Genomic DNA, 25,731 nt, shown 5'->3' on the forward strand with positions numbered 1-25,731 from the left:
TCTGGTTAGTGCACTATTACAACTTTTGGGGCCCCTCTTTTGATTTTGCCTAGGGCCACGCTAAGCCTAAAACCGGCCCTGACCATTGGTCATTCCGAAGACCCCCCAGTGGGGGGAACTGTACTGCACCTAATGTGGGGGGGGATCAGTGCCGCGTGCTATTAGCCACGGGTCCCGGCCATTGTCTAACAACGGCCGGGCCCCACCTGCTATGACATGTGGCTACGCCGTGGCCCCACGTTATAAAAGGGAGCAGACTCAGGGTGTAGAGGTATGCCCTGGGTCCTTAAGTGGTTAAAGGGGTACTCCAGTGGAAGACATATATATTATATATATATTTATTTTTTTTAAATCAACTGGTGCAAGAAAGTTAAAACAGATTTGTAAATTACTTCTGTTTAAAAATCTTATTCCTTCCAATACTTATCAGCTGCTGCATGCTCCACAGGAAGTTGTGTAGTTCTTTTCTGACTGACCACAGTGCTCTCTGCTGACACCTCTGTCTATGTCATGAACTGTCCAGAGCAGGAGCAAATCCCCATAGCAAACCTATCCTGCTCTGGGCAGTTCTTGAAATGGACAGAGGTGTCAGCAGAGAGCACTGTGGTCAGAAAGAAAAGAAATCCAAAAAGAAAAGAACTTCCTGTGGAGCATACAGCAGCTGATAAGTACTGGAAGGATTAAGATTTTTTAATAGAAGTAATTTACAAATCTGTTTAACTTTCTGGCACCATTTAATAATAATAAAAAAAAATTAGCTTTCCACCAGAGTACCCCTTTAAGGTCATGTTCGAACCCACAGCAATTTACAATACTACACATGAAGATGAGGTTTCAAAATCATATCTACAGTAAATTTTTACTGTAGATATCCCCTTTTGCATTGCAGAGGGTTATCATATTTTCAGTGCTTTTTTTTCTCTTTTTGGGAGGAGTGGGGTACATAAATATTTCTTTATAATTTTTACAAGTATTTTTTATAAAGAGGATAGGCAACTTAAAATGCATAAAAAATGTCACACGAGATGATAATCCTTAGGCCTCGTTCACCTGACGGAATTTCTGAGCGGAATCCGGTGGAAAAATTAAGCTCGGAAATTCCGTTGCAGCAGAGTGCTATTGTTTTTGATGGGATTCTGCTGCACGGTGCACATTCACTTTTTGGGGTCCGCCGAAAAACCACTCTGAAACGCATTGCCATCTATGCTGGTGGAACATGCAAATTTGCGGAATGTTTTCCAGGCAGACATACCCTCATACTTTCTTCTTCAACTAAGAAAAAAGCTCTGTGTTGGGAACTTAGGTTACTTTACCGTAGTATTCAGGTTAGGGATTTGGGTGGAGTGGACAATGATATTCTGGGGTCTTGCTTTAGGTCTTGATGATTCAATGGACTTTTCCTGAAGTCGTTTTGCTTTCTGAAATAAATAAAATAAAAAAATAAGTAGAAAAGTAATAAAGAACCATATATGGCTGACCTGGTTTCTCCTTCTGTTAGACTATGCAGCAGATTATCACATTAAGGGTAGGGTCACACAGAGCGCATCCGCAGCGTATTTCACACTGCGGATGCGCCGACAGAAATCACAAGAGTGAGCTCCTTGCTGCGGCAGGGAGCTTGCTCTTGTGACTGCCGTCGACGCATCCGCAGTGTGAAATACTCAGCGGATGCGCTCCATGTGACCCTACCCTTATATTAACTATATAACTATGTCAAATTCGGTGAAAGATAATTGTATGTATTTCTTGTATTGCACAATGTTCATTAACTGGCGGATGATAAATATTACGACACGTGCATTACTAGCTGATCGATTAATCGGGATTAGCAGGGTGAGGAGAAGCTTCCCTTTTTGCAACTCTCTGACTCATACAAGAGAATAATATTGGATAATAAAACCAGATACGGTATTCCCTAAAGGGTTAAATTATCGCTTAGACATAATTGGGGGAATTTATCAAACCCAGTGCAGATAAAAAGTGGAGTAGTTGCTCATAGCAACCAATCAGATTGCTTCCTTTTAAAAAATTTAAGAAGCGATCAGATTGGTTGCTAAGGGCGAAAATACAGATGTAAAACAGCCTTTTCATGCCTTAAAATACAGTAAAAAAAAAAATGTTAGCATAGGTAAAAGAAGTACTCCACCCCTAGACATCTTAGGGGATAAGATGTCTGATCTCGGGGGTCCCACAGCTGGGACCCCTGCAATCTCTGTGCAGCATCCGACGTTTGTTTAAAACGCTGGGTGCGGGTGGTAGGGGTCGTGATGTCAAGGCAACGCCCCTCGTGATGTCACACCACGCCCCCTCAATGCCCATAGACTTGCATTGAGGGGGTGTGTTGTGACATCACGAGGGGCGTGGCCGTGACTTCACGAACCCTGCTGCTCACTCCAGGCGTTCGGACCAAAATGTTCAGAACGTTGTGGCAGCGGAGTACCCCTTTAAGGTGTATAAACAGCTTTAAAGGGGTACTCCGGTGGAAAACATTTTTTTTTTTGTAAATGACTTCTATTAAAAAATCTTTACCATTCCAGAACTTATTAGCTGCTGAATACTACAGAGGAAATGCTTTTCTTTTTGAATTTCTTTTTTGTCTTGTCCACAGTGCTCTATGCTGACACCTCTGTCCGTATCAGGAACTGTCCAGACCAGGAGAAACTCCCCATAGCAAAGCTATGCTGCTCTGGACAGTACCTGACACGGACAGAGGTGTCAGTAGAAAGCACTGTGGACAAGACAAAAAAGAAATTCAAAAAGAAAATAACTTCCTCTGTAGCATACAGCTGCTAAAAAGTACTGGAAGGATAAAGATTTTTTAATAGAAGTCATTTACAAATCTGTTTAACTTTCTGGCACCAGTTCATTAAAATTTTTTTTTCCACCAGAGTACCCCTTTAAACTATGGATCAGGAACCTGCAGTAGTCTTTTGAGTTGACTTCATTAGTACATAGTACAGAGAGGGTGTCGGTGCATTAGGCAATAATACAATATATTACAATAACCTTTAAAGCTTCATAATTTGATGTCCTGGACAGGAATTTATCCCAGGTTTTCATTACTATTTCACGCTGCTTGTTGTTTTCTTTTATCTGTAAGAAGAACAAAATGTCAGGTTATTACAGTTACAGTAGCTAGTAGTTTTTTTTTTTTAATCAAGAAAGCCACCCTAAGGCTATGTTTACACAGTGTAATTTGTGCGGAATGTCCGCAAGGTAAACACGTGCGGACATTTCGCACATTTGAAGAATACGGTGGCCGCTAGGACCGCTTGGAAATGCGCCCTCTCATTGACGGCAATGCATTTCTGAGCTAAATCTGCAACAAGAATGGACATGTCTATTCTTTTTGCAGATGCTGGAATTGGGATTTCCACCGGAGATGTTTTGGAAGTGTGAACAGTGCAGCAGAATCGCACTGAAATCAGCTGCAGCGGATTGTCCATGCTGAATATTCCTGCGTAATTCCGCACTTACATTCCACCCTAAGGCCGCGTTCACACGGCAGAAATTCCGCATCGAATTCCGCATTATTTTTTGCACGGAATTCCGCCTTAATTTATTACCCATTCACTTAAATGGGATTCCACAAGGTCCTTCATAGCAGAGTTTCTGCTATGGAATATTTAATGCGGAAATCCTGCATTCTATGCTCCGGAAAATTATAAGTCTGGTCTTATATTTTTCTGGACTTCGGCGGCAGAATCCTATTGAAGTAACTGGGGATTAAATTTCTGCGCAAAATGCGGAAATTGTGTAGAATGCATGCGGAATACATGCAGAATTTAAACATAGCTTTAAAAAAGGTCACCTTTTCAATTGTGCTGCGGAATCATGCAGAAAGCCTCCGGAAATTCTGCATCTATTCTGGTTCAATTCTGTGAATTCTGGACAGATGAAGAATTGAAGCCAAAATGAAAGCGGACGCGGAATTGATGCTGACATGCGGAATTTCTGCCATGTGAACAGCCTAAGGGTATGTTCACACATGCAGATTTTGCTGCATTTTTTTCTTCACATTAACATCAATAGATAGCAAAATAAGCTGCAGAAAAACTGCAAGTCAGAAAAAAAACTATAATGGAAAGATTTGCACTTTTTTTCTGTTCAGCTCCTTGTTTTTGTTAAAAATACTGAGTAAAATACACGGCAGAATTTCTTCTTGCGGAATTCCGCCTCAAATAGACTTCTATGGGATTACACACTCCCATTCTGAATTTCTGCTTGCGGAATTCCGCAAGCGGAAATTCAGAAGTGTAAATGGGAGTGCGGAATCCCATAGAAGTCTTTGGGCTTTAATTTAAGGCGGAATTCCACAAGCGAATATTCTGCCGTGTGAATAGACCCTAAGGCTGGGTTCACACTGCGGAATCTCTGGGCAGAATTTCTGCCGGAGATCAAGCCGGCGGCATTAGGACCGTGCGAACTGCATTGGCGTCCCCATAGCTGTCAATGCATTTCTGGGTGGATCTTTTGGGAGATCTGCTCAGAAATGCATTGACATCTATGGGGACAGCAATGCAGTCCGCGCGGTCCTAGTGCCGCCGGCTTGATCTCTGGCAGAAATTCTGCCCAGAGATTCCACAGTGTGAACCCACCTAAGGGTACTTTCACACCAGCAGGATCTGCTGTGGACTTCATGCTGTCCATTTAAAAATATATACAGTAGTCCCTCAAGTTACAATATTAATTGGTTCCAGGACAACCATTGTATGTTGAGGTCATAACTCTATGGAAACCTGGTAATTGGTTCCGAAGCCACCAAAATGTCATCCAAAAATAGGAAAAAGTGAGGATTAAAGAAAAATAAGTAGATAACTAATAGACATAAAACAAGTCATTACATATAAAAGTAATAAAGATCTGCTGGGAGCTGTAAATTACTGTCTATGTAGAGGACAGGAGCTTCTTCAGGGTCCTGTACAGTACACAGTGTCCTAAAAAAGTAACATGGAGCCGCCCTCACCTGGTGTCCAAAGGAGCAGCTAACCCTGGCACAGGTAAAGAGCAGTATAGAACAAGTAATACCTCCCTGTACTGTAGGGGGCGCTACCAGACAGCAGTCAGTGCATACACTTCAGTAACACAGGTAAAGAGTAGTACAGAACATGTAATACCTCCCTGTACTGTAGGGGGCTCTACCAGACAGCAGTCAGTGCATGCACTTCAGTAATACAGGTAAAGAGTAGTACAGAACATGTAATACCTCCCTGTACTGTAGGGGGCGCTACCAGACAGCAGTCAGTGCATGCACTTCAGTAATACAGGTAAAGAGTAGTACAGAACATGTAATATCTCCCAGATCTTTCAGCCATTGACACGTTTCACAGATCTGGACTGTCTGTACATTGTATGTTGAGTCTGGTTTCAAGTTACATTGGCCCAGAAAAGACCATTGTAAGTTGAAACTATTGTATGTTGCGGCCATTGCAAGTTGAGGGACCACTGTGCATTTTAAAAACTACAAGTGAACATAGCCATATTTCTAAATCAGTAAAGGGTAAGTAAAACAAAAAATAGAAAAAAATATCCAGGAAACCCTTCAAACTCTTTCAACATATTGTCTTGGCTGCCAAGACCCTTATAGCTAAGTACTGGAAGAAAACTTTCGCCCCCCCCCCCCCCCCCCCCCCGATTCGGTTTTGTTGGCCCGTATTAGAGAGATCGGCTCTCTGGAATTCTTGACGGCCCACCTCAATAATTCTGTTCCATTATTTCTCTCGGTCTGGGAGCCCTGGGATCGTTTCACTGATTTCACTGAGATCGTTTCACTGGGATCGTTTCACTGAGGCAACCGCCCTGATCCCTTTTTCCCCTCCTTTCTTTTTCTTCCTCTTCACCCTGCCTTATGTGAGTGTTGTGTGTATGTCTTTGTGTGTCAAATATTGTTCCCCCTCCCATTCCCCTCCCCCCCCTTGTACGTGGTTCTTATAACCTTTGTGTTTGCACCTGATGTCGTGTGGTAACACGTGGATTTGGGCACTCCTCGGATTGCTGCAGTAATCCTTGGTACGCAATATTTTGGTAATAAATGCCTTCCGGGATTCTTATTGTTTCTATTACCCTGCCTTGGCCTTACCTAATGCCTGTTTATACCTTGTTCATGCTATGCGTCATTGGGCTTGGTCCCTTGTATCTCTACTGTAATTCACAGATTGTATCGGGCTCCGGTCCCCCCATGTTGCCATTTCTTAGTTTTTCTTGTTTTTGGATTTGTGTATTGACAAATACACAGTCTCACCTCTGCATATTTTTGCTGTTCTTCCAGAAGTTCCATTTGTTGATGGTTTTCGATCATTTCCGTCTGGTGAGCGGCCACAAGTTTACTGATATTTTCTGCAGCTTGTTCAATTACATCCAAAGCTTCTTGATCGGACGTCACAGGACGGATATTTTCCGCTCTTAATTCGGTCCTAATTTCACTCCAAACTTCTCCAATCTTAAAGTATAAATAAAACATATCAGTTGTAGTACAGCTATATGTACAAGTCATTTTTCAGATCTTTTCACATTTTGTTATGTTGAGGCCAAAATTTAAAAAAAATTCTATAAATCAGATTCCCTCCCCCCCGCCCCATAATTCTGCACTCAATACCCCATAATGAGAAAACTTATAAGAAATGTTAGCAAATTTTAAATAAAAAAATAAAGTATTCAGACCCTTTGCTATGACACTTGAAATTTTGCTCCAAGGCCTCCCATTTCTCTTATTTATCTTGGAGATGTTTCTACACCTTGACTGGGCCCAAAGGGTCACCTCCCAAAGGGTCACCTCCAAAAGGGTCACCTTCCAGCAAGACAATGGGTGAGATTTATCAAAAACTGTGCGGAGGAAGAGTGGTGCAGTTTCCCATGGCAATCAGAGCGCTTCTTTCATTTTTAAAGAGACCTGAAATAAGCAATCTGATCGGTTGCCATGGGCACCTGTACCACTCTTCCTCTACACAGGTTTTGATAAATTTCCCCCAATGACCCTAAATATAGAGACAAAACTTCACAGGAGCATCTTGGGGACAACCAACCAGTGGGCCCCATCCTACCTGACAGAGCTTGAGAAGATCTGCGGTGAAGAATGGCAGAAAATCCCCAAATCCAGGTGGACAAACCTTGTGGCCTCATCCCCAAGAAGACTGGAGGTTCTAATAATGATTCAAGCAGGGCAACCATAAATTGCCTTGTAACCCCAACCTTATTGTAACCCCAACCCCTTTTTATGCTAGTGGTTTGTGAATGTCTTGTGGTTTGTGACTATCTTATGAATGCAGGGGAAACAAGTAATACCTTAAGTTCACACTGCGTATTTTGTTACAAACTCTCAGCAAGTTTGAAAAGGGGGCGGAGTCTGCACTGTTGAAAATCTGCTGCAAACCCTATTGACTTCAATGGGGTCTGCGGCAGATTTTCCACAAAGGAGATTCCGCTGTCGAAAATTTCCCATAGACAGCCGGGGAGACCCCGTCCCCTTTCAAACTCGCAGTGGGAAACATGCTGCGAGTTTCTAAGGAAATACGCCTGTGTGAATGTACCCTAAAGGGGTCTTCTCACCATAAGCAGTGATGAAGTACAGATTAGATAAGCCACAAATGCATAATTTTTTGGAGCTGCAGAACTTATCATTGACACCTAAAGGAGAGAGGCTGTGACACCTTTATCTGTTTTCTAAATATATAATGTAAGTGCAAATAGTAAAGCAATTACCTTAAAATCGAGATATCGACTTATTACACTGAGTGCGACATAGTCCAGAGCAGATAAACCTGGTAAATTTTCAAAACCTATAAAAGGAAGACAATAATAAACAAAATTACTACTGAGATATATATATATATGTATATATATATATATATATATATATATATATATATGTACAGGATCAGACTACACAGAGTTGTTTTGTAGTCTGTAACCATGGAGACACATAGATCTGCACTAAATAGATTGCCACTATTATCCAGACTATTTGCACAATTATACACAGGAGAAAGTGTTGTAATATACGTTGCAAATCTCCTGTACTTACCAAGTTTTGAAAATACAGAGTAAAGTTTTGCCCGGATATTTTCTGCCACCTCTATGATTGCAACGCTGAAGCTACTGGCTGGCATCGGGGTGACCTCCTGTTCCTCCTGTAACTGCCCAACCAATGGTTTCTTTGCATCTATAACAACAATCACAGTTGAAACATCTAATGTTATTCTCTTAAATGAATCCTTACAGTAAACCAGTCAGATCAATACTTATAAATGCTTTACTGCATTTAGGTTGTGGGATGTGGACAACCCCTTACCACATAAAGGAGTACTCCCAGAGAATATATATATATATATATATATATATATATATATATATACTCCAAAGCCACCATACTACCTTGATATTTTTCCTGTAAACCATCCTGCCTGACATCCCTGGCTCCGGTGGCCCCTGTTGTCTTCTCTGGCTGCTTGATATTCTTTGCTATACTTCCCTCCACTTTCCTTCATCTCCCAGCAATCATTGCAGCTCTGCTCTCCCAGCCAGCTCATTCTCTGAAAGCAGCCCCCACCCTCCTGCTCTCAGAGAATGCAGCAGATAGAGGTTCAGTGTCTGACTGGCTAAGACCACACACCCCTTAAGTCCTGTGTACTCCTGTGATACACAGCCTATGTGATTTACCCTTCCTCCCTCTGTGCCTTTCTCCCAATCTATAGTATAGCCTGATTTATGTTCCCTTCTAGAAACTTGGATGCTTTCTCCCATTCCTGCACTTTACACTAGGGATCGACCGATATCGATTTTTTAGGGCCGATACTCTGTGGAGGTTAGGGCCGATAGCCGATAACTTATACCGATATTCCGGTATAAGTTATCGGCTATTTATCCCCCCCCCCCCCCCGGCAACACTGCTGCAGATCATTGATTTAAAGCAGGCGCTTTAAATCAATGAACTGCAGCGGCTTTTGCGGTGCCAGAGATCGCGGCCGCCACCCGCTTCTCTCCCCCTGCCTGTCCTGGGGTCCGCACCGCCACCGCGTACGACCCCCCCCACCACCGCACCACCCCCACGCACCGCGCTGCACCCCCCACCGCGCCGCACCCCCCCACTGCACCGCACCGCACGCCCCCGAACCGCGAAGCCCCGGCCAGAGACCGCCGCTGCCCCATTGCCTCCCCCATTCCCGGTTTTATAATTACCTGTTCCCGGGGCCCGCGCTACTTCTGGCTCCAGCTGTGTCCTCCTGAGCTGTCACTGTGTGCACTGATGGTGACGTCGCGTTGAGGACGTCACTCGTCATTGCGCAGCGTAACACAGGACGCCGCAGGAGCCAGAAGTAGCGCGGACCCCGAGAACAGGTAATTATAAAACCGGGGATGGGGGAGGCAATGGGGCAGCAGCGGCGGCGGTCTCTGGCCGGGGCGGTGCGGGGGGGGGGGGGAGTTGCGGCGCGGTGCGGTGGTGGGGGGTGCGGCATCGTGCGGTGGGGGCGGTGCGGGGCATTATCCGATTATCAGCAAGGGAATTGCCGATACCGATAACGTCCAAAATCGTGAATATCGGCCGATAATATCGGCCAAACCGATAATCGGCCGATCCCTACTTTAGACTGCTATATACAACCTCCTCCCTCTCCTTGCTATCTCTAAAAGGGAGGAAAAAGAGGGTGAGATAAGAGAAAGATGGCAAAGGCAGAAGCAGCGTTCATTCAGAATTATGTCATATTCAGCAGAACAGTCAGATATGTGAAGGTGTTACACAGTCTCTACAAACAACAAATGGTAGGAAATAGTTAAAGAAAACTATTTAGAAAGTTGCATAATTTTGCATTTAGTAAGCAAATGGATAATAAGAAAATCAGTGCACACGTGTCCACAGCCTGTAAACCATTTGCATTTAAAGGGTTACTAAACTGCACCCGCCAAACTCACCTATAATACGGCCATAGTTATCTCTCCTCACACCCAGTTCCTCCTCCTCTTGCTTCCATAGTTGGACGAGCAGTTTTGGGGCCGTCTGGTTGTTTTTCCCCCGCCAGGTTGTGATATGTGATAGAGTTTTGGGATTATCACAGAATTCTACCAAGATTCCCAGCACCAGATTATTCATGCTCTTCAAATTAAGCTTTAAAGAAAAAAACAAAATGAGTTAGGTGATCGATGGGCATTGATGGGTCATATAGGTTCAAAGATGAGCTATATATCCTGCATCTACACCATTTATTTATTTTTATCTAAATTTCCAAGAAATAAGAGCAATTTTACCACCTGCATAATAGAAAATAAAACTCATTGACGTATTTCCTGCAGATTTTTTATAAAGAAATTTTCTGACAGTAAAAAGTTAGTTCTTCTATTAAAGGGGTACTCAGGTGGAAAAAAATTTTTCACATAAACTGTTGTGCAGATTTGTAAATTACTTCTTATTTAATAATCTTAACCCTTCCAGTACTTATCAGCTGCTGTATGCTCGAGAGGAAATTGTGTAGTTCTTTCCAGTCTGAACACAGTGCTCTCTGCTGACACCTCTGTCCATGTCAGGAACTGTCCAGAGAAGGAGAGGTTTGCTATGGGGATTTACTCCTGCTCTAACCACAGTGCTCTCTGCTGACACCTCTGCCCATGTCAGGAACTGTCCAGAGCAGGAGAGGTTTGCTATGGGGATTTGCTCTTGCTCTGGACAGTTCCTGACATGGACAGAGGTGTCAGCAGAGAGCACTGTGGTCAGACAGAAAATAAATTCAAAAAGAAAAGAACTTCCTCTGTAGTATACAGCAGCTGATAAGTACTGGAAGGATAAAGATTTTTATATAGAAGTAATTTACAAATCTGTTTAACTTTCTGGCACCAGTTAAATTTAAAGAATTTTTTTTCCACCAGAGTACCCCTTTAAGATTTTTACATAGAAGTAATTGACAAGTCTGTATAACTTTCTGAAGTACCCCTTAATGACAATATTTCCTAAAATATTTGACCTAATATTGACCAGAATGTGATATACCTACTTCCAATAAGTCAAGAATGATAAACATGCCCTCCTTTTCAAGAAAGTAGTCCTCGGAGGAGAAGCAGCCGATAATGCAAGACCTTAACGAAAAAAATAAGGCAAAGCTTCCGTTCACAATCCGTGTTTCCAACATTTTCGGAAATCTTTCCTGTTGTGTTTCGGGCAGTGTTCTCCAAAAAGTGTGTCTCCAACTGTTGCAAAACTACAACCCCCAGTATGCCCGGACAGCCAGAGGCTGTCCGGGCATGCTGGGAGTTGTAGTTTTTGCAACAGCTGGAGACACACCGTTTAGAAAAGACTGGTTAAGGGGCTTCACCCCTAAGTCAGAAGATCTATCTGCTCTTTGCGCTACTTACCAGACACAGTCCAGCGTACAGAATATGAGTTTGTTGTGACCCAGACCACTGTAAAAATTTTTGGAATCCATTTTGAGAAGCTGCAGGGCCACGTCCACCCCTTCTGTACCGAACAATTCCTGCAGGTGCAAAAAAAAATATGTCAAAATTAGGAACAATCTGTCAGTAATATTTTAGGATGCATCATTTTACAAGATAGGAAAAAGTGAGAATCATGCAAATTTAATAATGTCTACTAAGCGGTGCTCTAAGCATCAAATTTGGAGCTATCAAAAATGCTGCACTCACCCATCCGTCTGTTTTGTGCCCCCCCCCCCTCCCACCCCCGATTCTGTTGGCTTCACAAAGAAGACCCTCGGAATACAACTCTTCAAGCACGTTATGAACTAGCTATCATATATGTCAATTTGCAAGAAAAACGTATTGTCCAGAGTACCCCTTTAAAAACAAGAGGTCCGCACAACATGGATTGATCTGACATGTTTCGGTTGTCAATGACCTTAAAGGGGTACTTCCGTGGAAAACTTATTTATTTTTTTTTTTTTTTTAAATCAACTGGTGCCAAAAAGTTAAACAGATTTGTAAATTACTTCTATTAAAAAATCTTAATCCTTCCAGTAATTTTAAGGGGCTGTATACTACGGAGGAAATGATTTTCTTTTTGTATTTCTCTGATGTCATGACCACAGTGCTCTCTGCTGACCTCTGCTGTCCATTTGTGGAGCTGTCCAGAGTAGCATATGTTGGCTATGGGGATTTTCTCCTGCTCTGGACAGTTCCTAAAATGGACAGCAGAGGTCAACAGAGCACTGTGGTCATGACATTAGAGAAATCAAAAAAGAAAAGCATTTCCTCTGTAGTATACAGCACCTAAAAAGTACTGGAAGGATTAAGATTTTTTTTATAGAAGTTATTTACAAATCTGTTTAACTTACTGGCACCAGTTAATAAAAAAAAAAAAAGTTTTCCACGGGAGTACCCCTTTAATCATGGATCTCATGTGATCTATGATTTAGGTAATTAAGGACTAAAACATGTCAGATCTGTCTGTGTTGCATGGACCTCTCATTTTTGAAAGGGTACTCCGTTGGAAAACAAATGTTTTCAAGTCAACTGGTGCCAGAAAGTTAAACAGATTTGTAAATTACTTCTATTTAAAATTCTTACTCCTTCCAGTACTTATCAGCTGCTGTATGCTCCAGAGGAAGTTGTGTAGTTCTCTCCAGTTTTACCACAGTGCTCTCTGCTGACACCTCTCTCCGTGTCAGGAACTGTCCAGAGCAGGAGAGGTTTACTATGGGGATTTGCTCCTGCTCTGCACAGTTCCTGAGATGGACAGAAGTGTCAGCAGAGAGCACTGTGGTAAGACAGAAAGGAAATTAAAAAAAGAAAAGAACTTCCTGTGGAGCATACAGCAGCTGATAAGTACTGGAATGATTAAGATTTTTAAATAGGAGAAATTTACAAATCTATATAACTTTCTGGAACCAGTTGATTTAAAAAGAATGTTTTCCACCGGAGTACCCCTTTATTTAACACTTTTGACTGCACAAATGCTGAACATCACAAACCTTTCTATGGAGATCAGTGTCACAGATTGATGACAGGATGAAGAGTAGATCACACTGGATTTCTAGCAGGACGGCGTCATCACGGGCTTCAGCGTTAGCCATTGCTTTCTTCAGTATTCCTAAATACACAATCGATAAGGAAGGTTTTTAACCAATTATTGCTTTCGTGCACAAATCTAACAACATGTGCACAAATCTAACAACATGGCGTGCATACGGGTGTCTGAATATTTGGCAGCTCTGTGATGTTTTCCTGCAGATATTATTGTAATGAATAAAGAAAGAAGATGATTCAGCACTTGAAGTATGGCAGCTTTATTGTAAATCCTCAAGATAAAAAAAAAAAACAATCACTTCAGCTCGTTGCGTTCATCTTGACACGTTTCGAGCGCATGCGCTCGAAACGCGTCAAGATGAACGTGACGAGCTGAAGTGTAAACCTCAGCATTTTTGTTGTCTATGGTTTTGCATAACTGCGGCATAAAAAGTATCCTGATCACAATGACATGGCACCTACAGTGCATTCAGAAAGTCTGGCGACCTTTTCACTTTTTTTTTTAACATTGTGTAATGTTGCTGCCTTGTCCTAAAAAAAAAAAAATCAAGTTTTTTTCATCACTCTGAACTCACTACCTCATAATGAGAACATGAAAACGTGCACCTGTATGCCGGGTCCAAGCAATAGTTGTGTATCAGTATGTGCTGGCCAACTTATCTATCTATCTATCTATCTATCTATCTATCTATCTATCTCATATCTATCTATCTCACGTCCTTCTATCTCATATCTATCTATCTCACGTCCTTCTATCTCATATCTATTTATCAATCTCATATCTATCAATCTCATATCTATCTATCTCATATCTATCTATCTCATATCTATCTACATATCTCATATCTATCAATCTCATATCTATCTATCTCATATCTATCTATCTCATATCTATCTATCTATCTCATATCTATCTATCTATCTCATATCTATCTATCTCATATCTATCTATCTATCTCATATCTATCTATCTATCTCATATCTATCTATCTATCTCATATCTATCTATCTATCTATCTATCTCATATCTATCTATCTCATATCTATTTATCTCATATCTATCTATCTCATATCTATCTATCTATCTCATATCTATCTATCTATCTATCTATCTCATATCTATCTATCTATCTCATATCTATCTATCTATCTATCTCATATCTATCTCTCTCTCTCTCTCTCTCTCTCATATCTATCCATCTATCTCATATCTATCTATCTATCTATCTATCTCCTATCTATCTCACATCTATCTATCTATCTATCTAATATTCCCAAATATCAGGTGGCATCTGATGAATATAGTATGACACGCTTTCATCTAATCCGGTGTGCTGCTGTTTCGTTGAATTGGTTATCTATCTATCTATCTCACTCATGTCTGTCTGTCTGTCTATCTCATGTCTGTGTGTCTGTCTAATGTCTAATGTCTGTCTGTCTCATGTCTGTCTCTCTCGTGTCTGTCTGTCTGTCTATCTCATGTCTGTCTGTCTCATATCTGTCTGTCTCATATCTGTCTGTCTCATGTCTGTCTGTCTCATGTCTGTCTGTCTCAGTAAAATGAAAGTTAAGGTAGACTTTAAGTCACTAGAGCACATTCTTAATCATTATATGATAGACGTTTCCTCCACATAGTTCCTGTATCAGATATTTAGCAGAACACATAGACATCCAGCAGTGAGTACAGATCTGCGGCTCCTCTTACCCAGCAGCTGACTAATAGCTCCCTGGTCGCAGAGATCCTGGTTCACAGTTTCATCCCCTACGGACACCATAGACCTGAGGAGTCTCAGACTGTAGCGCATCTGGGCATGCTTGTTACCACGACCGCCGGTGCCATGGAAACAGTTGCCCTGACCAAAGAACGCATCTGAAATAAGGAGACGATTACTGCATGTTTAATTGTAAAGCGCTGACTATATAATATTCATAAGTGATGACATCCCTGAAAATATTATCCGTAACATTACAGTGTGCGATAGAAAGTAAGAGAATATTATCCGTAACATCACAGTGTGCGATAGAAAGTAAGAGAATATTATCAGCAACATTACAGTGTGCGATAGAAAGTAAGAGAATATTATCAGTAACATTACAGTGTGCGATAGAAAGTAAGAGAATATTATCAGTAACATTACAGTGTGCGATAGAAAGTAAGAGAATATTATCAGTAACATTACAGTGTGCGATAGAAAGTAAGAGAATATTATCAGTAACATTACAGTGTGCGATAGAAAGTAAGAGAATATTATCCGTAACATTACAGTGTGCGATAGAAAGTAAGAAGAATATTATCAGTAACATTACAGTGTGCGATAGAAAGTAAGAGAATATTATCAGTAACATCACAGTGTGCGATAGAAAGTAAGAGAATATTATCAGTAACATTACAGTGTGCGATAGAAAGTAAGAGAATATTATCAGTAACATTACAGTGTGCGATAGAAAGTAAGAGAATATTATCAGTAACATTACAGTGTGCGATAGAAAGTAAGAGAATATTATCCGTAACATTACAGTGTGCGATAGAAAGTAAGAATAATATTATCAGTAACATCACAGTGTGCGATAGAAAGTAAGAGAATATTATCCGTAACATTACAGTGTGCGATAGAAAGTAAGAATAATATTATCAGTAACATCACAGTGTGCGATAGAAAGTAAGAGAATATTATCAGTAACATTACAGTGTGCGATAGAAAGTAAGAGAATATCAGTAACATTACAGTGTGCGATAGAAAGTAAGAATAATATTATCAGTAACATTACAGTGTGCGATAGAAAGTAAGAGAATATTATCAGTAACATTACAGTGTGTGATAGAAAGTAAGAGAATATTATCAGTAACATTACAGTGTGCGATAGAAAGTAAGAGAATATTATCAGTAACATTACAGTGTGCGATAGAAAGTAAGAAAATATTATCAGTAACATTACAGTGTGCGATAGAAAGTAAGAGAATATGATCAGTAACATTACAGTGTGCGATAGAAAGTAAGAAAATATTATCAGTAACATTACAGTGTGCGATAGAAAGTAAGAGAATATTATCAGTAACATTACAGTGTGCGATAGAAAGTAAGAGAATATTATCAGTAACATTACAGTGTGCGATAGAAAGTAAGAATAATATTATCAGTAACATTACAGTGTGCGATAGAAAGTAAGAGAATATTATCAGTAACATTACAGTGTGCGATAGAAAGTAAGAGAATATTATCAGTAACATTACAGTGTGCGATAGAAAGTAAGAGAATATTATCAGTAACATTACAGTGTGCGATAGAAAGTAAGAGAATATCAGTAACATTACAGTGTGCGATAGAAAGTAAGAAAATATTATCAGTAACATTACAGTGTGCGATAGAAAGTAAGAGAATATCAGTAACATTACAGTGTGCGATAGAAAGTAAGAGAATATTATCCGTAACATTACAGTGTGCGATAGAAAGTAAGAGAATATTATCAGTAACATTACAGTGTGCGATAGAAAGTAAGAGAATATTATCAGTAACATTACAGTGTGCGATAGAAAGTAAGAAGAATATTATCAGTAACATTACAGTGTGCGATAGAAAGTAAGAGAATATTATCCGTAACATTACAGTGTGCGATAGAAAGTAAGAGAATATTATCCGTAACATTACAGTGTGCGATAGAAAGTAAGAGAATATTATCCGTAACATTACAGTGTGCGATAGAAAGTAAGAAAATATAATCAGTAACATTACAGTGTGCGATAGAAAGTAAGAGAATATTATCAGTAACATTACAGTGTGCGATAGAAAGTAAGAAAATATCAGTAACATTACAGTGTGCGATAGAAAGTAACAGAATATTATCCGTAACATTACAGTGTGCGATAGAAAGTAAGAAAATATTATCAGTAACATTACAGTGTGCGATAGAAAGTAAGAAAATATTATCAGTAACATTACAGTGTGCGATAGAAAGTAAGAGAATATTATCAGTAACATTACAGTGTGCGATAGAAAGTAAGAGAATATTATCCGTAACATTACAGTGTGCGATAGAAAGTAAGAAAATATAATCAGTAACATTACAGTGTGCGATAGAAAGTAAGAGAATATTATCAGTAACATTACAGTGTGCGATAGAAAGTAAGAAAATATTATCAGTAACATTACAGTGTGCGATAGAAAGTAAGAAAATATTATCAGTAACATTACAGTGTGCGATAGAAAGTAAGAGAATATTATCAGTAACATTACAGTGTGCGATAGAAAGTAAGAGAATATTATCAGTAACATTACAGTGTGCGATAGAAAGTAAGAGAATATCAGTAACATTACAGTGTGCGATAGAAAGTAAGAAAATATTATCAGTAACATTACAGTGTGCGATAGAAAGTAAGAGAATATTATCAGTAACATTACAGTGTGCGATAGAAAGTAAGAATAATATTATCAGTAACATTACAGTGTGCGATAGAAAGTAAGAGAATATTATCAGTAACATTACAGTGTGCGATAGAAAGTAAGAGAATATCAGTAACATTACAGTGTGCGATAGAAAGTAAGAGAATATTATCCGTAACATTACAGTGTGCGATAGAAAGTAAGAGAATATTATCAGTAACATTACAGTGTGCGATAGAAAGTAAGAGAATATTATCAGTAACATTACAGTGTGCGATAGAAAGTAAGAAGAATATTATCAGTAACATTACAGTGTGCGATAGAAAGTAAGAGAATATTATCCGTAACATTACAGTGTGCGATAGAAAGTAAGAGAATATTATCAGTAACATTACAGTGTGCGATAGAAAGTAAGAGAATATTATCCGTAACATTACAGTGTGCGATAGAAAGTAAGAAAATATTATCAGTAACATTACAGTGTGCGATAGAAAGTAAGAAAATATTATCAGTAACATTACAGTGTGCGATAGAAAGTAAGAGAATATTATCAGTAACATTACAGTGTGCGATAGAAAGTAAGAGAATATTATCCGTAACATTACAGTGTGCGATAGAAAGTAAGAGAATATTATCAGTAACATTACAGTGTGCGATAGAAAGTAAGAAAATATAATCAGTAACATTACAGTGTGCGATAGAAAGTAAGAGAATATTATCAGTAACATTACAGTGTGCGATAGAAAGTAAGAAAATATCAGTAACATTACAGTGTGCGATAGAAAGTAAGAAAATATTATCAGTAACATTACAGTGTGCGATAGAAAGTAAGAGAATATTATCCGTAACATTACAGTGTGCGATAGAAAGTAAGAAAATATTATCAGTAACATTACAGTGTGCGATAGAAAGTAAGAGAATATTATCAGTAACATTACAGTGTGCGATAGAAAGTAAGAAAATATTATCAGTAACATTACAGTGTGCGATAGAAAGTAAGAGAATATTATCAGTAACATTACAGTGTGCGATAGAAAGTAAGAGAATATTATCAGTAACATTACAGTGTGCGATAGAAAGTAAGAGAATATTATCAGTAACATTACAGTGTGCGATAGAAAGTAAGAGAATATTATCAATAACATTACAGTGTGCGATAGAAAGTAAGAGAATATCAGTAACATTACAGTGTGCGATAGAAAGTAAGAGAATATTATCCGTAACATTACAGTGTGCGATAGAAAGTAAGAGAATATTATCAGTAACATTACAGTGTGCAATCGAAAGTAAGAGAATATTATCAGTAACATTACAGTATGCGATAGAAAGTAAGAAAATATTATCAGTAACATTACAGTGTGCGATAGAAAGTAAGAAGAATATTATCAGTAACATTACAGTGTGCGATAGAAAGTAAGAGAATATTATCCGTAACATTACAGTGTGCGATAGAAAGTAAGAGAATATTATCAGTAACATTGCAGTGTGCGATAGAAAGTAAGAGAATATTATCCGTAACATTACAGTGTGCGATAGAAAGTAAGAGAATATTATCAGTAACATTACAGTGTGCGATAGAAAGTAAGAAAATATAATCAGTAACATTACAGTGTGCGATAGAAAGTAAGAGAATATTATCAGTAACATTACAGTGTGCGATAGAAAGTAAGAGAATATTATCAGTAACATTACAGTGTGCGATAGTAAGTAAGAGAATATTATCAGTAACATTACAGTGTGCGATAGAAAGTAAGAGAATATTATCAGTAACATTACAGTGTGCGATAGAAAGTAAGAAAATATTATCAGTAACATTACAGTGTGCGATAGAAAGTAAGAGAATATTATCAGTAACATTACAGTGTGCGATAGAAAGTAAGAGAATATTATCAGTAACATTACAGTGTGCGATAGAAAGTAACAGAATATTATCAGTAACATTACAGTGTGCGATAGAAAGTAAGAGAATATGATCAGTAACATTACAGTGTGCGATAGAAAGTAAGAAAATATCAGTAACATTACAGTGTGCGATAGAAAGTAAGAGAATATTATCAGTAACATTACAGTGTGCGATAGAAAGTAAGAGAATATTATCAGTAACATTACAGTGTGCGATAGAAAGTAAGAAGAATATTATCAGCAACATTACAGTGTATGATAGAAAGTAAGAGAATATGATCAGTAACATTACAGTGTGCGATAGAAAGTAAGAAAATATTATCAGTAACATTACAGTGTGCGATAGAAAGTAAGAGAATATGATCAGTAACATTACAGTGTGCGATAGAAAGTAAGAAAATATCAGTAACATTACAGTGTGCGATAGAAAGTAAGAGAATATTATCAGTAATATTACAGTGTGCGATAGAAAGTAAGAGAATATTATCAGTAACATTACAGTGTGCGATAGAAAGTAAGAAGAATATTATCAGTAACATCACAGTGTGCGATAGAAAGTAAGAGAATATTATCCGTAACATTACAGTGTGCGATAGAAAGTAAGAGAATATTATCAGTAACATTACAGTGTGCGATAGAAAGTAAGAGAATATTATCAGTAACATTACAGTGTGCGATAGAAAGTAAGAGAATATTATCAGTAACATTACAGTGTGCGATAGAAAGTAAGAAGAATATTATCAGCAACATTACAGTGTATGATAGAAAGTAAGAGAATATGATCAGTAACATTACAGTGTGCGATAGAAAGTAAGAAAATATTATCAGTAACATTACAGTGTGCGATAGAAAGTAAGAGAATATGATCAGTAACATTACAGTGTGCGATAGAAAGTAAGAAAATATCAGTAACATTACAGTGTGCGATAGAAAGTAAGAGAATATTATCAGTAATATTACAGTGTGCGATAGAAAGTAAGAGAATATTATCCGTAACATTACAGTGTGCGATAGAAAGTAAGAGAATATTATCAGTAACATTACAGTGTGCGATAGAAAGTAAGAGAATATTATCAGTAACATTACAGTGTGCGATAGAAAGTAAGAGAATATCAGTAACATTACAGTGTGCGATAGAAAGTAAGAGAATATTATCAGTAACATTACAGTGTGCGATAGAAAGTAAGAGAATATTATCCGTAACATTACAGTGTGCGATAGAAAGTAAGAGAATATTATCAGTAATATTACAGTGTGCGATAGAAAGTAAGAGAATATTATCAGTAACATTACAGTGTGCGATAGAAAGTAAGAGAATATGATCAGTAACATTACAGTGTGCGATAGAAAGTAAGAAAATATCAGTAACATTACAGTGTGCGATAGAAAGTAAGAGAATATTATCAGTAACATTACAGTGTGCGATAGAAAGTAAGAGAATATTATCAGTAACATTACAGTGTGCGATAGAAAGTAAGAGAATATTATCAGTAACATTACAGTGTGCGATAGAAAGTAAGAGAATATCAGTAACATTACAGTGTGCGATAGAAAGTAAGAGAATATTATCAGTAACATTACAGTGTGCGATAGAAAGTAAGAGAATATTATCCGTAACATTACAGTGTGCGATAGAAAGTAAGAGAATATTATCAGTAATATTACAGTGTGCGATAGAAAGTAAGAGAATATTATCAGTAACATTACAGTGTGCGATAGAAAGTAAGAGAATATTATCCGTAACATTACAGTGTGCGATAGAAAGTAAGAGAATATTATCAGTAATATTACAGTGTGAGATAGAAAGTAAGAAAATATTTAACACGTCTTAGGCTGGGTTAACACTGTGGAATATCTGGGCAGAATTTCTGCCGGAGACCGAGCTGGTGGCACTAGGACCGCACGGACTACATTGGCGTCCCCGTAGATGGCAATGCATTTCTGAGCAGATCTCAGAAAAGATCCACCCAGAAATGCATTGCAGTCTATGTGGGCGGCAATGCAGTCTGCTCGGTCCTAGCGCCGTCGGCTCGGTCTCCGGCAGAAATTCTGCAGTGTGAACCCAGCCTCAGAGCATCAGCTTTCCTGATGAACGGGACTTGTGCACAGACCTGCTGGGCACCGTACAGTTGCTTTGGCGTGAGCTGCATCTCTCTGCGCCAATCTTTCAGAACAGACGGGAGTTACATTTTAACCATTTCCAAACACAGCCAGTTTAGCCTTCCATTAGCTCTAACTTACCTTGTTTTTTTTTGTTTTGTTTCTTTTTGCTCTTGTTTATAGCCCCACTAGGAGGCTTACACTACATACACTAAATACAATAGAATATGTACTTAAAGGGGTACTCCGATGGAAAACATTTTTTTTTTAAATCAACTGGTGCCAGAAAGTTAAACAGATTTGTAAATTACTTCTATTAAAAATCTTTACCCTTCCAGTACTTTTTAGCAGCTGTATGCTACAGAGGAAATTCTCTTCTTTTTGAATTTCTTTTTTGTCTTGTCCACAGTGCTCTCTGATGACACCTCTGTCCGTGTCAGGAACTGTCCAGAGCAGGAGAAAATCCCCATAGCAAATCTATGCTGCTCTGGACAGTTCCTGACACGGACAAAGGGCACTGTGGTCAGACAGAAAAAAAAAAAAAAAAAAAAGAATTTCCTCTGTAGTATACAGCTGCTAAAAAGTACTGAAAGGGTAAAGATTTTTAATAGAAGTAATTTACAAATCTGTTTAACTTTCTGGCACCAGTTGATTTCAAATAAAATGTTTTCTACCGGAGTACCCCTTTAAAGGAAATCTGCCACTAGTGTCACCTGTACTAACCTGTTGGTACCGACAGGTAGTGCAGGTGACACTGATGACAACGGTACTCACCTTGTCCCGATCCGTGCAGTCATTCTTTGGTAATCTTCTCTGGTTTGTTCAGCTCTGGGCCCGGCTTGGGGCATGGGCGGAGCTTAGTGACTTCACTGCTGCTGCTTTCTGCTGGGTCCCGCTGCTAGAGAGCAGCAGCGGTGACATCACTAAGCTCCGCCCGTGCCCCAAGCCGGGCCTGAAGCTGAAGAAACCGGAGAAGATTACCAGAGAACAACTGCACGGAACGGGACAAGGTAAGTACACTTGTCATCAGTGTCACCTGCACTATCTGTATGTACCGACAGGTTAGTAATGGCGTCACTGGTGACTGATTTCCTTTAATAGGAATAATAACATGGGGCTTTCATTAGGCCCCCAGCTGCCATGACAACACTATGGCACCCTATAGCTCAGTGTTTCCTGACCTAGGTGCCTCCAGCTGTTGCAAAACTACAACTCCCAGCATGCCCGGACAGCCGCTGGCTGTCCGGGCATGCTGGGAGTTGTAGTTTTGCAACAGCTGGAGGCACCCAGGTCTGTAAACACTGCTATAGATTACTTGTGGCAATGTAATGACAAAGGCTATTGACTGCAGCATCTAAGTGGTTAAACGCCTGGGTTTTTATGTAATATACAGCCGATTCACTCTCTGTATGAATTGGGCTCAGCTGCTCATCCCCCCGTGACTTCCGCTGCTCATACATATATGGCAGATAAGGTGTTTAAGGGCTTTTGCAACTAATAAAATGTATATTTTCTTCATAAGATAGGTAATAAAAGATTATTGTAGCATAGGGGATATGTATGTCCACCCTACAAATCACCAAAAAGGCAAACTCCAATTCCACCATGTGCAGGATGCAGCAGAATCCCATTGAAATCCTGCAGCAGCGGAATTTCCGAGCGGAATATTTCTGCGGAATTCCATTTGGAAATTCCGCCATGTGAACAAGGCCTAAGTATACTCGGCCATCTCTGTATATGCCATGGAGTTATAATGGGTGTCGGTGAACATACTTGAACCCTGGGGTCACCCATTTCTAGCAATAGGTGGCAGTGCCAGTGATTAAAGGGGTACACCAGTGGAATTTTTGTTTTCAAATGAATGGGTGCCAGAAAGTTAAACAGATTTGTAAATTATTTCACGTAAAAAATCTTAATCCTTCCAGTACTTATCAGCTGCTGTATGCTCCAGAGGAAATTGAGTTGTTCTTTTCTGTCTGACCACAGTGCTCTCTGCTGACACCTCTGTCAGTCTCAGGAACTGTCCAGAGTAGAAGCAAATCCCCATAGCAAACCTCTCCTGCTCTGGACACTTCCTGACATGGACAGAGGTGTCAGCAGAGAACACTGTGGTCAGACTGGAAAGAACCTACACGAATTCCTCTGAAGCATACAGCAGCTGATAAGTACTGGAAGGATTAAAGGAAATCTATCACCAGTGTCACCTGCACCGACAGATAGTGCAGGTGACACTGATGACAACGGTACTTACCTTGTCTTGTTCCATGGCGGGGATCTCCCGTAATCTTCGCCGTTATCTCCAGCTCCGGGCACCCGACTTGGGGCACAGGCGGAGCTTAGTGCCATCACTGCTGCTGTGAGACCCAGCAGAAAGCAGCAGCGGCTGGGGCATGGGCGGAGCTTAGTGACATCACCGGTGCTGCTCCCTACTGTGTCCCGCTGCTAGAGAACAGCAGCGGTGACATCACTAAGCTCCGCCCATGCCCCAAGATGGTGCCCAGAGCTGGAGCTAACGGCCATGCTTACCTGAGATCCCCACCACGGAACGGGACAAGGTAAGTACCGTTGTCATCAGTGACACCTGCACTATCTGTCTGTACCGACAGGTTAGTGCAGGTGACACTGGTGACAGATTTCCTTTAAGATATATTAATAGAAGTAATTTACAAATCCGTATAACTTCCTGGCACCAGTTGATGTGAAAAATAGTTTTCCACCGGAGTACCCATTTAAACCTTCACTGATCTAACATTAAAGGGGTACTCCGGTGGAAAACTTTTTTTTTTTTTTTAAATCAACTGGTGCCAGAAAGTTAAACAGATTTGTAAATTACTTCTATTAAAAAAAATCTTAATCCTTCCAGTACTTATTAGCTACTGAATACTACAGAGGAAATTCTTTTCTTTTTGGAACACAGAGCACTCTGCTGACATCACGAGCAAAGTGCTCTCTGCTGACATCTCTGTCCATTTTAAGAACTGTCCTGAGTAGGAGAAAATCCCCATAGCAAACATATGCTGCTCTGGACAATTCCTAAAATGGACAGAGATGTCAGCAGAGAGCACTGTGCTCGTGATTCAGCAGAGAGCACTGTGTTCCAAAAAGAAGATAATTTCCTCTCTAGTATTCAGCAGCTAATAAGTACTGGAAGGAATAAGATTTTTTAATAGAAGTAATTTACAAATCTGTTTAACTTTCTGGCACCAGTTCATTTAAAAAAAAAACAAGGTTTCCACCGGAGTACCCCTTTAACAATCTATCCACAGGAATGTTATTGAAGGAAAACCCTTTATAAAGTGTAAAGAAAAGCACAGTACAGTATAGAAAAGCATCACAAAAGTTCAGAGGGCAATAATGATAATCCCACCTTGGCTGCAGCACCACTCCAGGAAGAGAAGAATGCGTGTGTTTCCCTGACATGTCATATAGTCCTCCACCAGCAGGGGAGCCACAGAGGTCAAGGTAGCGATAGCGTGTAGCTGTAAATCTTCATAACGGGCGGCTGGCCAGTCGTGTACTCCATGTTTTTCATTTGCTTTGACATAGTTAAAAAGGGCTAAGATCACCTTCCCATCACAGAGCAACTATATGCGACACGTACAAAAGAGACATGACATGGCAGGATGGTGAAGGCTGTACACAGGAAACATTACAATCAGAAAAACGAAAACCTGTTCACACAGTGTAGTTGGGTAGTCCTGGATTACTGCTGTGTATTTGCACCTTTTGACCATGTACAGTATTTTGTTGTGAATTTAGGCGAAGATTAGCCTGAAAAAATGCTATGCTCGACACATTGCGTTTCTTTGGGCCAAAAATGCTGCGGCCAGATATAAGCTGTAAGTCAGTAGAGAATTATGAAATGCCAAACCAACATGGCATTTTTTTCTCTGACGTTTTTTCATCTTTTAGTGGTGTTTTAAAGGGGTGATTGGGGATAAGGATTGGGGATAAGATGTCTGATCGCGGGGGTCCCGCTGCTGGGGTCCCACTTCTAAACAAACGCTGGGTTCCTGCAGCAGTGGTCATGAAGCCCCTTCGTGATGTCACACCCCCTCCCATAGACATGAATGGTGGGAGCGTGGCGACTCGGGGGGGGGGGGGAAGAAGGTGGAGCACCGGAGTACCCCTTTAAAGGGGCACTCCGCTGCTCAGTGTTTGGAACAAACTGTTCCACACGCTGGAGCCAGTTCCCGAGCCCCCTCATTATGTCACGCCCCACCCCCTCAATGCAAGTCTATGGGAGGGGGCGTGACGCCGGGTGCTTGTGACTAGAGATGAGCGATGAGTGATTTAATTATTCACAAACTTCTCGGCTCTGCAGTTGCTGACTTTAGCCGGCATAAATTAGTTCAGCTTTCAGGTGCTCCGGTGGCCTGGAAAAGGT

The 25,731-nt window shown here is 40.0% G+C and overlaps 2 protein-coding genes across 3 annotated transcripts in view; one reads left to right on the forward strand and one right to left on the reverse strand.

The window, feature by feature from the left end:
- FAM237B (family with sequence similarity 237 member B) overlaps positions 1 to 25,731 on the forward strand; it is a 56,895-nt gene that overhangs the window by 21,914 nt on the left and 9,250 nt on the right. The gene's annotated exons all lie outside the window — the stretch shown is intronic.
- Positions 1 to 25,731, reverse strand: part of CFAP69 (cilia and flagella associated protein 69) — a 59,138-nt gene that overhangs the window by 2,898 nt on the left and 30,509 nt on the right. For both annotated transcript variants that reach the window (XM_056519147.1, XM_056519148.1), the window contains exons 12-22: positions 24,712 to 24,928; positions 14,669 to 14,833; positions 12,909 to 13,027; positions 11,338 to 11,456; positions 10,980 to 11,061; positions 9,907 to 10,099; positions 8,021 to 8,158; positions 7,699 to 7,775; positions 6,242 to 6,439; positions 3,007 to 3,093; positions 1,314 to 1,418 (exon numbers count right to left, since the gene is read on the reverse strand). In XM_056519147.1, the coding sequence (XP_056375122.1) occupies positions 1,314 to 1,418; positions 3,007 to 3,093; positions 6,242 to 6,439; positions 7,699 to 7,775; positions 8,021 to 8,158; positions 9,907 to 10,099; positions 10,980 to 11,061; positions 11,338 to 11,456; positions 12,909 to 13,027; positions 14,669 to 14,833; positions 24,712 to 24,928 (1,500 nt within the window). The remainder of the gene's footprint in view (positions 1 to 1,313; positions 1,419 to 3,006; positions 3,094 to 6,241; positions 6,440 to 7,698; positions 7,776 to 8,020; positions 8,159 to 9,906; positions 10,100 to 10,979; positions 11,062 to 11,337; positions 11,457 to 12,908; positions 13,028 to 14,668; positions 14,834 to 24,711; positions 24,929 to 25,731) is intronic.

Source organism: Hyla sarda, chromosome 5 (assembly GCF_029499605.1).
Source record: "Hyla sarda isolate aHylSar1 chromosome 5, aHylSar1.hap1, whole genome shotgun sequence".
Lineage (NCBI taxonomy): Eukaryota > Metazoa > Chordata > Amphibia > Anura > Hylidae > Hyla > Hyla sarda.